The sequence below is a fragment of the Vigna unguiculata genome, chromosome 3 (assembly GCF_004118075.2).
Source record: "Vigna unguiculata cultivar IT97K-499-35 chromosome 3, ASM411807v1, whole genome shotgun sequence".
NCBI classification, from domain to species: domain Eukaryota; kingdom Viridiplantae; phylum Streptophyta; class Magnoliopsida; order Fabales; family Fabaceae; genus Vigna; species Vigna unguiculata.
This window is the reverse complement of record NC_040281.1, coordinates 842,508-855,018: the sequence shown is the minus strand read 5'-3', so window position 1 is coordinate 855,018 and position 12,511 is coordinate 842,508. Positions and strand designations below refer to the sequence as shown.

The following is a 12,511-nucleotide window of genomic DNA, read 5'->3' as shown; positions in this document are numbered from 1 at the left end:
TAATTTAAATATATAAAGTAAATAGGGTAGATTGAAATTAACAAAACAATTAAGAGATCAAATAAATAGACGAAGATAAAGAATAAAATAGTAGGAAAATATGATCAATTAACTGTTTTTATAAGTTTCATGATTGGGTTATGAAATTACAAGAGATAATGGAGATAATATTAAGGGTTTTTATCGGTTTGGTTTAATGAAAAATCAAACCGACCTTTTGAACTTAGTCGAATAGAATTAAACCAAACAAGTCAAATTGAATAGTGATGGATTTAAATGTTATATTTATTAATAACAAAAAAATGTTATATTTATTGATACCTAGATTTTGTTAACTAGAAATAATATATATTTTTTCTTTTAATTATTATTTGATATAATTATAATACTTTCATAATAATAATAATAATAATTATTATTATTTAAGTTATATAAATGAGTTACTGTTTATCTATTTTAATAGCATAACTATGTGTGAATTTTTTTGATATCTTACACATTTTTTCTTTTATCACAACAAAATTTAGTGTACTTACGTATAATCAAATAAATCTTAAAAGAAACTACGAATTCTTCAATTTAAAAAAAACATTTTAGTTTTTTAATATTAAATAGTAATACAAAATTATAATTACATAAATATTAAATATAACAAATAAATAAATTTAAAATATTTATAGAAAAGAATAAAAATAATTAAATATGTAATTTAAAAAAATAATTTAAAATAGAAAGAATATGAAGATGGAGACAAATATTATGATGAATTTGGGTATGAGAAGAAAGCGAAGATGTTATATTGTACCTAATTTAAAAATTTAAATATTATACACGTATTATACATAATCATATAAATGTTTTCGTTAAAATCAAAAGTAGACAATATTAAAAGAAAAACAAATTCACTTATCATTCTATGCACAATATAAAAAAAATTAATGATGAGTTTAAAAATATGGACCACTACAAAGTATATTATATTAGTTCGGGATTGTGATATTTTAAAAAACTTTTTTTTTATTATAAAATTTGATTTTCTATTATACATCAAACATTTTTATTCTTTTCTTAAATCATATCAAATTTTTCTTTTATTTATTGAGGTGTCACGTATACATGATCAAAAATTTGTTAGTAAAATTTTGTTAAGAAATATTTTTTCATTCGTTTGACTTCATAATAACTAAAGAAATTGCCGGTAACCATGGGTTACACAGTAAAATGTTCTTAAATTATATTTTCTAGGCAATAAATTTTTGTGTGGATATTACATTCTTTTAGAGTCGTGAAATTCAAAATAAAATAAGATAAGAAAAATATTAAAGAGACAAGGGAATCTTGGCTGCATATATATTACTTTTTCACTTAAACTAATTAACTTATCCGTACGAATGAGTTTTTTTTTTTTTTATTGTGAAAATGACTTATAATATGTTTATAAAATGTTTTAGTTTATTTTAATAGGATTTTGCGATTAGCTATATGAAAATAAGTTAACATTATTTTCTTTCTAACGGTGAATATTTAATCATTTTTTTGTAAAAAAAGAAAAATGCAGCTGTATTGTGTTCACAAGCTCCAAAAAGTAATTGACCACAAATATAGAAGAAATTTTAACTTTTAACACAACGAGAAACACATAGGAAAGAAGAACTTTAGCAATTTATTTTTTGAACAAAGTCATGAGCTGTGTCTTTACATAGTCAAACATTGAATCTGTGTCTTTACAGGTTTGTGATGGGTTCAATTCTAACAACATGGTTCCTACATTATTTGCAAATCATTAAACCTAATTGTTTTACAAAATTATTTATACACTGATATTTCTTTGTTTTTATTATACTTTTCCAATGGAAAATGTTGAGTGAAGAATTTAAACCATTATAACAAAATCATGTAAATATGATGTGAAAGGAGCGTGTGATAATGGAAAAAAGTTGGACGGTTGGATTTTACCAATACTTCAAAACCAACTTTCGTAGATGCTATTAAGACTTTATGTGCATAGCAAAGTTCACGAGTTATGTATAATGAACAAGTTAAATATTATAATAAATACGTAATAATTAAATAATTATATCATGAATATTAATTTTATGGATTTTTATATGGTTAGCCTAAATCATATAGACAGTTTCTTAGATTAGAGTTATTGAAATTATTTAAAACTTATGAGTTAATTTAACCTATCACAAATTTTGATGGATTAAACTAAAATGATTACAATTTTCAATAATGAATCTGATTTATTAAAAATTTGCTGACTCAAATTAAATCTACGATGAACTGGGTTGACTCATCAACCCAACCTAAATAAAAAAAAAATCATTAATCAATTTTTTTTATATACTTACCTACTTTTTTTCACTTTTTGCACCTTACTTCTAAAACACCATAAATTTTTAAAACACCTAATATATCTTTTAGAATATAATGATGGAATAGTCCTTTAAATTTTTTAGAAATATAGAAAACCTAATTTTTGGTATTGATATGTTACATCCAAAATCTATAGTAATTTTGGTATGCGATTATAGTAAAATATTTTCAAAATTTAATGTAGGAGAGAGTTTAATAGCCCTTAAAATGATTACATATTATTAGAATTTTGTACAAAATGAAAAAATAAGGAAAAAAAAGAAAAAGATAATAATATTGGCTACAGGAGAAAGAGAACGTGAGAAATGTGTTGAAATAACTAAATCCACAGTTTTGCTGCAACACCTATCAAAAGAAGATGATGAAAAAATTCCTACAAGAAATAAAACTGAAATATTTTGACCTGAGATTCCCGTGGTCTGATTTCCCAATCAGAGTCCGTGGTATGTGCGCAAGAAGTTTCAGCCTTTGATTTGATCGGAAGAAGAAAAACCTCTTTGGATCAAACCAAGAATTTATGTACGGTCCACACGTAGTATACAGGGAATCTTTTCTCCCTCGGTTCCCACTTTCTGACCAAATTCTACCATACTTACTAATTAATTTCTCACGTCTCAATTATTCATATTCTCAAATTAATATTTTATTTTTATAAAACTGTTTCTCTAGTAACTATTAACTAAGCATTACTTACTCATTTATTTCTTTAAATAGTATATTTTCAATTTGTAATATTAAAATGAGAAAAGCATACAATTCGCATTATGGGTACTGAGAGGCAAAGGCTTAATGCACGTGTGCTGAAATTGACCATATGTCTGCGCACTAGTGACGAATTTCGAGTCACTGCACCTTTTTTCATTTTAAATTAATTGTTAATTATTTAATATCTTCTTATAATATTTATAACTAAGTATGAATAAACATATTATTATTTGTTTAAGATGAGTGATTTCTCGCTAATTATGGTGCTGATGTGCAATGATTCAAGGCAACGAAGATACTAATAAAACAGTTTATTAAAGCTAAGTATATTATTCTTTAATCAATTTTACTATTAAAATTAACGAATTTGTGATTAATCACCAGTTATATTTGAGAAAAAAAAAATTGTTACAAATGATATAAACTAATAAAAAATATATTAAGTATCAGTATATATTTACTCAATTGCAAAATTAAGTTAAATCTTCATCTAAATATTATAATGATTTTTTATTTATAGTATGTGTGGCACTGTAAAATTAAAATAAATAACTCATTAAAGCCACATAAATTCTAATGCTCTAATGAGTTGAAAAGGTGAACTAATTTAATCCTGTGAGAAGTCTCTATCTTTATATGTATTAGTCCTTTTAGTTTATTTTGGAATATAATATTAGATTGATTAGGAATATGGTATAATAACAATGAATAATTTTATATAAATATTTTTCGTGATTATTTTCAACCGTTATTTTAAAGTTGGTATTCCTTTATAATACCGACATTAGTTTAAGAGTATAAAAATAATGACCTCTCTTGAGATAATACTCTCAAAGTCAATATTACTTTATTATAATAACATTGGTTCAAGCATATAATAGTATATTATCTCTTTTGAAAACATAATTTATTTAAATTATGAACCCAATAATTTTCAACTACCTTAAAAGGTATTTTGTAAAATTTAAACATACAGACATAATTAATTGTTTTATTAATTCATTATATTAGTATATGTTTAAATATACAATTAGATATTAAACTAAGTGTTTATGTCACACCAACAAAATCATTAATTAATTTAGAGATAAAGAAAAAAAAAACTATTTGTATAAATTAAGATCTAATCTATAATAGAGACTAATAATGATACATAATTAAATATTTGATACATAATGTTAGAATTAATTTAACTCTAATTCAGAAATTCATTATAAATTTTATTAATAATAGTAATTCTTTTAGACACTAATTATTTTTAATCTTTAAATTAATTATTCTTTAATGATTTTCTTCAAATCTAATATTCTTCAAATCCAATATCATTGTTTTTACATTTTATTATTATGAAAGTATATAAATATTCATTAAGATTCTTTATCAAGTTGATAAAGTTGAAAAATGTAAAGTATATAATTAAGAATCTATAGTGACAAATTACATTCCATGTAATACAAAATTAGAGATGGTTGGAAAGAGGGTTTGTACTTCATTAATAGATTCACACCTAAGTGTATAATAAATTTTGGAGTATACATTTTATAAAACATATATAACAAAAACATGGAGAAGGACCGAAATGAAACTATTTAACTCTTGAAATGTGTACCATTAAATTTGTATAAAAATTGTAACTCCATTTTTCTCTACAATTTTGTTCCTCTCTATAACAAAATATTGACATTCTGAGACCTACCCTACATTAATTAAACTGTTTAAAACCCTAAAGAATCATCCAAAACCATATCTTTTTTTCCTTGTTCTGAAGACACCCTTATTCTTTTAACCAATATATCTAATGCCTCCTTCATCCACCAATGCTGACAAACTTCTCTTGCTTCACCAACAGTCATCTACAAAAAATAACCACAAAAAAAATTAGAAAAATGTGCAAAATATGTATATAATTAAAAAAAAATTAATTAGCATGTGCAACGTAAATATACAGCATAAACATACCCAAATTCTTCTCCGTAAATTTTTCTCTGGCCACGTGTCAAGCTGTTCCTTGACAAACATGGGGAACATGTGCCCTTCATAATATATGCCATGTCTTTTGCTGATGAAATACCACTGCCCCAATTCATGCTGCACGTCAAAATACCAAAATTATATTAATTAATTAAAGTTTCAATAATAACAAAAAATAAAATAAAATTTAAAATAACATTAATTTTATACAATAATACTACATACCTCAATAATTCCCAATACTCCTGCTTCTTCAAGAGATTCCCTACAAGCTGCTTCTTCCACAGATTCATCAAGTTCCCATCCTCCCTGTGATTATAAGATAAACACGATGTTAATAGATGAATGTTAAGAAAAACTATACTATAATTTCTTTTGACTTTCATTTTTTATTATTGACGTAATTTAATTTAGATCATTAATTTTTTTTAAAAATGATAACCTATATTAAATCACGTCAGAGAGAAAAAATGAGAGTTGAATTATCAAATAGAATACCCAATTGAAGATGTACCTTAGGGAACATCAATCCTTGGCCTTTCTGAGAACTAACGACAAGTACTTCCAATTCGTCACTGATGTTACCATCTACGTCTTGTTTATATCTGTAAGGTATGCACCTGCACATTATAAAAACCTAGTCAAGCACCGAAACAAAGAGTGATGAATGAATCAAGTTGGATCTATTCCGAGCCTTTTCAATGCGAAAACAAAAATGGGAAGATCCAAAAACAAAGTGCGCCACCAGGGACCTACCATACCAATCCAATCCAGCAACTTTTATAGAAAACGAATTAACCCACGTGAACAATAAAATCAAACATTTTTGGCAGACACGACAAGACACAGTACTAGAAACAAACTTACCCAACAACTTGGCGGCCACCCATGTTGTTGTACCTCTGCAATTCCCTTCCCGAGCGAGATACCAAGCACGCCATGTTCGAAATCGTGGATTTGAAGAGTAAATTTTGAGTGAAAGAAAGAAGAAAGAAGAGTGGGATGAAAATAATGAAGTAGTTGTGATCGATGTGTATGATTTTGGTTGGAAGATGTAAGAGAAAAAAAGGTGGAGATGAAGAGTGGGAAGAAGAAGAAGAAGGTATATATAGAATGATTGGTGTTTAATTTTAAGCAATCACATGAAACGCGTAATTGTCTCCTTCCTCGACCCTCATCTATATGCTATCTTCAACCAAACGGAATATATTATTATAATATAAGAATAATAATAATAGAATAATGTGGAAAAGTTGTTAATGGACCAAATACGTACTCTTGTGTGGAATAATAAAGAAAAATGAAAAGAGGGTTTTTAACCAACGATTTATTTACATTTGGAAATGAAGTCAACATTAATAACTTTGTGCTGCTATGCTATATCTATATGATTAGATAGCAAAAAAGAATATTACTACTTATGAAGTTTCTTTAATTGTTTTTTTTATAGTAAACACAGTCTTCACATTAGAGTCGACACGGAGATTGGTGATTCTGAAGTTGACTTTAGAAAACACGTTTCTGCTGCATCTATGGCTTCTCACTCTGCTATAATAATTGCACACCACTTGGATAATGATAGTGGAGCATTTCACTCTTTCTATTTTTTTTTTCGTGTTTTGTAAACAGGAACATATATCTAAATGGATTTTAAAGAAACAAATAAATAAATATTTTAAAAATTCCACATTGACTAGATATAAAGTCAATTCAAATATATAAATGAGGTGCAAACCTTACCTTACAAGCTGATTTTGTAGGGTTGAATTAGACTTAAAACTCACTTCTAACATGATATCAGACTCAAGTTTGAGCCATCTCCTATATCGAGATATCGAATGTAAATTAATAGTTTTATTATAATAAGTATAAAGGAACTACAAATGAAAATAAATTCTACAAGAAAAACATTCAATGGTAACACGTGTTGATAATTTAGTTTAAAAGAAAAATTGAGAAAAGAAATAGAGAGAAATTGACAAAAAAAAACTTGAGAAGTAAAGTGCAATAAATTGAAATAGACAGTAAATAAATGTGCCCAGGTTTTTCGTTTTTTTTTTTCTATTTTATTTTTTAAATAAAATTTTCGTATGATCACAATGTGTCTTATTTTGAAAAAAAAAGGTAAATACATATATTAAAAGATTATAATTTAAATAATAAAATGAGAAATTAAAAGTAAATTTCGGTAATTTTTGTTTTGTAAGAGATGTAATGAAAAAACAACGAGAAAATGCAAATACTATTATATATTTTTAATACACTTGACTTATTGAAATGGTAGTTATTAGTATATTAATTAGGTGTGAAAAGCTGTCACATGACGTTAAATGTCTTAACAACCAAAAACTAAAATATAAGACTTTTATAAATGATTGTGAAAATAGACAAACACGTGTAAACAGCCTTATGAAACGTTGAACTCTATATATTAAAGGTAGTTGTTAATAACTTTCTCTAGATTTTTAAGTATGTGATAATTTGATAAGTAAAAGTAGTTATTAAAAATATTTAAATATACATATTTTTCGTATTATTTGTGCTTATCTAATTATTTCTCCTAGGTCGTCTTTTTCATGCAAATAAAATATATATACATTAACGAGGTAAATGATTTTATAGTGCAACGATAAAACAAATTATTATTGTTGTAAAATTATCATAAATAATTTCTTATAGTTGACCATGTAATTTTTTTTTTCTGTTTTCTGATGTAAATTTGTACACGAAAGCTAAAGAAAAAAAATAACTAAAATATATAAAAATGGTTTGATTGAAATGAAGTGCAATATAAACTTTTTTTATTACAAACTAAGCTTGACTTAAATTCTGGTACAGATAATTATCAAAATCGATTCAATTCAAACTCAGATTGCAATTTTTTTCCTTCTAAATTTAAAAAACGACACCTTCATATATACAACTAGGCACATACTTATTCACACATATATTTTAAATAAAAAATTTCAACACTTTAAAAATAACAAATATTGTAACATGATGCATGCATGATTTTTCTATATGATCTATAATTTTCATTGTTGTCCTAGACTAAACCATTGTCTATTGTTATTGTTGTTTTACTCATATAGTATTTAAAGTAGGAAGAAACTTGCATTAAACAATATCAAGGTATCGAGGATAGTGTCTAAATGGGTCAGAGTATAATTTAGTTATTATAGAAATGAAAAAATATTATATATATATATATATATATATATATATATATATATATATATATATATATATATATATCATACTTATGTTATATAATGATATGATTAAATAAACGTGAGAAAATGTTTAATATAACTTAGTTCTTATTTTTAGATAATTGATTCAACATTTTTCGTATTTGTTTTTTATTTAATTGTAAAAATGTCACGTATCGAAATTAAATCATCTTCTATCTTGAAATATTTTTTATGTTAACACATGACATGTTTAAGTAAAATATGACTCAGATTTTCATATATGAAAAATTTATAATTTACCACCGTGTACTTGATGTCAATTTAACTACAGAGTTACAATAAGTTTTTTTCTAAAATCCCCAAAATCAATTAAGCATATTATTTTAAAATATATTCTCAATTGAATAAATAATATATAGAAACCAAAACGAATAAAAAATAAAAAATAAAAAAATAAATTACTAATTTTTTTAACTAACCAAATTGTTTTAAATTATTAATTTGTAGTTTTTAAAATATTGTGTCTACCTAGTCAACGTAGAAATTTTCATTAAAATCACAACAAATTTAAACCACACTTATGAAGAAAAAGCATCCCTAGTCAATGTTATTTAGATAACATAACTATAATTATAATTTCGTCTGTATTTTAAATATATAATTCCTATTACATCACTCACCATAATTCATATCGAATGATGTTAATTTTTCAAATTAAATGTTTCTTAATACAAGTGGTCTCGAAATACATGGCACAAAAAAAATATCAATATTTGCTTTATTTTAAAAGTTTTAGTTTGCATATTCGTTTCGTTTCTATGTTCATTCTTATATTTATATCTATTATTTGTTTTAAATTATTAAAATACAATTACTCTATGAGTTTTACATTAATTTTTTTCAAGTTTCGTAATTAAAGTGACTTGAGTGCTATTTTGTTAAAAATATAAAGATTTGAAAGTCTTTTTAAAACTAAAAACATAAATGTAATTTATTTGAGCATGAAACAAAAGGAAATGTAATTTCTCTTAAAAACAAATATAGGAGTTTGTCCTAAAAAAAAATAAAATCTAAAAATCATTTTCTTTAACCTCCATCGTCCTCATAAACTGGAACCGTGCTAATTTTATCTACAAAGGAAATGATGTTTCTTCCTGCACTCCGTTTTTTCCTCCTGCACCTCCATAAAATTTTAAATTTACTCCTTACTAAATACTATTTTTTAATTTTTTTTATTGAATAGTATTTTCAATTTCGAAAATATTTTTCAAAATATCAAATACGAAATATATTTTGTACATATGTTATATTAGTGTTCCAAAAAATATATTCATATCTTAAAATATCTTCCTGATTACTCGATTTAAAAAATATTTTTTAATTAAATATTTTCAAAAACTTTACGATTCAAAAATATCTTTCGATCACTCATTCTTAAATGTGTAAAATAATATTTTCCGAAATAAGTGTGTCGCAAAATATCATCAATTTCAAAAATATTTTCCGAAAGACTCGTTTTGAAATATAAAATTATTTTTTAGGTTAATTTTTTCGAATCAAGATCTAAAAATATATTTTTAAATGTCTAATTTAAAAATACGAATTAAGAAAAAAAAAACTCCAAATATAGGGAGTCTGGATACCATGTCTCATGATTTTTCATTATTACCTCATTGTTGATATATTCATTGTAAAAATTTACTTTAAATACGAAAATAAGATAATCAAGTTGTCATCCTAATATTGACATTGACTTTCTTTGTTCATATTTTTATTAAATATCACTCACCTTTTTATTTTAAGTGACAAATTATTCTCTTATTTTATTAACAAAAATATGTTCTATTATTATTATTTTTTCAATAAAAATGTCTTATTTTTTATATTTTGAAACTTTAGTTTTTTTTACATTTTTATTAAATGTTAGTGGATATAATTTTTAAAAATAAAATAAGATAAATAAGTAGTATTTTATTAAAAATATAATGGAAGTGATTCTCATTTATAAAAACAAATAAAGAATGTGAATATATGTTTAAAAATTGAAGTGACTTGAATGCTAATTTGTTGAAAATATAAAGAGTTGAATGTCTTTTTCAAACATGAAACAGAAGGAAATGCAAGTTCTCTTAAAAACAAATATAGGAGTTTGTCCTAAAAAAATAAAATATAAAATTCATCCATGGTCCGCATAAATGGGATCAGATTAAAAAATTACGTATAAATGTTTTCCACACAAAAGAAAAATTAATTTAAGGATATCAGCCCGGCCCATCTAAAATAAATTAGGCCCAAAAACCGGTCCATAACTAAACCAACAATGTGTATTGAACAAACTTAACATTTAGGGTCTTTCTTCCTACACCTCCAAGCATTTCTTCTGCACCTACAAAATTTTTTTAAATTCTCAAAATACCCTTTGACTATTTAAGGAAATTCACGGACATTACACCCCAAAAATACTTTCGAAAGTCGACTTCCGGAAGTCAAAATATATGACTTCCGGAAGTCAAAATATATCATCGAAAGTCGACTTCCGGAAGTCAAAAATCATTACCGGAAGTCGACTTCCGAAAAACAAAAAACATTACCGGAAATCGAATTCCATAGATAAAAAAATTAAATGATTTTAAATATTTTTAATTCTTTCTCAAATATATATTTTCTAACTTATTTTATTTTTTAAAACACATATTAAAAATTATACAACATATAAATTTTAAAAATTATTACTTTAAAAATTAAAAAAAAATAAGTAATAAAAATATTAAATAAAAAAATTATAAAAAAATTAAAATACAATAATAAAACTTTAAATTTAAAAAAAATGAAAAAAAATATATATACATAGGAACCGGAAGTCGGACTTTTATATATATATATATATATATCGGAAGTCAACTTCCGTGTATATATATTTATATATATATATTTATATATTTCTATATTTTTTATTTTTTTAATTTAAAGTTTTATTATTTTAAAATAAATTTAAATATTAAATAAAATAAAATGAAGGAGAATAGATAATAAAAATAATAAATAAAAAGTTGAATATATATATATATATATATATTTTAAGTTAATGTTATTATTTGAATTTAAAATATTTTTCAATTTTATTTTTATTTTTTATTTATTTTATTGATATTATTATAATTTTTGTTATTTTTAATTTCTGTTATTTGAATTTTTTAATTTTGTTTAAAATTTAAATATTTTATTTTAATCAAATTTTTAAAATCATTTCAATTATATATCTTTTTATATTTTTAAATTTAAATTTATTTTTATATAATTTATTAAAAATTTAATAAAAATATAAAAATAAAAAAATCATATTTAAAATAGCATATATAAATAATTAAATTTAAAATTTTTTAAAAATGAATATATATATATATATATATATATATATATATATATATTGATATATATATATATATATATATATATATATATATATTTGTATATATATATATATATATATTTTTTTTTATTTTTTTTAATTTAAAGTTTTATTATTTTAAAATGAATTTAAATATTAAATAAAATTAAATGAAGCAGAATAAATTTATTATTTATTATTTTTTTTATTTAAAGTTTAATATTATTTTATTTTTACTTATTTTTATTTTTATATTTCTTTTTTAGTATATTAAATAAAAATAAAATTATATATATAGATATTAATATTTAAAAAAAGTATATATTAAGAAATTTGAAAAAATAAAAAAATAAAAAAAATAATAAACTAAAAAAATCATTAAAAATTAAAAAATATAAGTTTTAAAAAGAATTAAAAATATTTAAAATAAAATTTGATTTTTTACTTACGGAAGTCAACTTCCGTAAAAATTTTTTTGACTTCCGGAAATCGACTTCCGGGAATATTTTTGACTTCCGGAAGTCGACTTCTGGTGATGATTTTTGATTTCCGGAAGTCGACTTCCGGTGATTTATTTTGACTTCCAGAAGTCGACTTTCGGTGATATATTTTGACTTCTGGAAGTCGACTTCCGGTGATATATTTTGACTTATGAAAGTCGACTTTCGATGATATATTTTGACTTTCGAAAGTCATATATTTTGACTTCTAGAAGTCAACATAATTTTGAAGGTGTGGTGTCTGCGGGTCAAAGAGTTGTTTAGAAATTTAAAGAAAGTTTGAAGGTGTAGAATAAATTTTGGAGGTGCAGGAAGAAAGACCCTAACATTTAAAATGTCTACGAGGGATCTTATTCAGAGACTCATTTCTACTG

General features: G+C 23.3%; 1 protein-coding gene across 1 annotated transcript; it reads right to left on the bottom strand.

Annotated features, from left to right (window-relative positions):
• Positions 1-4,656: 4,656 nt before the first annotated feature.
• Positions 4,657-6,214, bottom strand: LOC114176960 (nudix hydrolase 17, mitochondrial-like). Its single transcript, XM_028062162.1, has 5 exons — positions 5,923-6,214; positions 5,570-5,675; positions 5,281-5,364; positions 5,044-5,172; positions 4,657-4,937 (listed from the first exon to the last, which is right to left on the bottom strand). Exons 1-5 carry the CDS (start codon positions 5,994-5,996, stop codon positions 4,800-4,802), a joined length of 531 nt encoding a protein of 176 aa, XP_027917963.1. The 5' UTR covers positions 5,997-6,214; the 3' UTR covers positions 4,657-4,799.
• Positions 6,215-12,511: the final 6,297 nt, after the last annotated feature.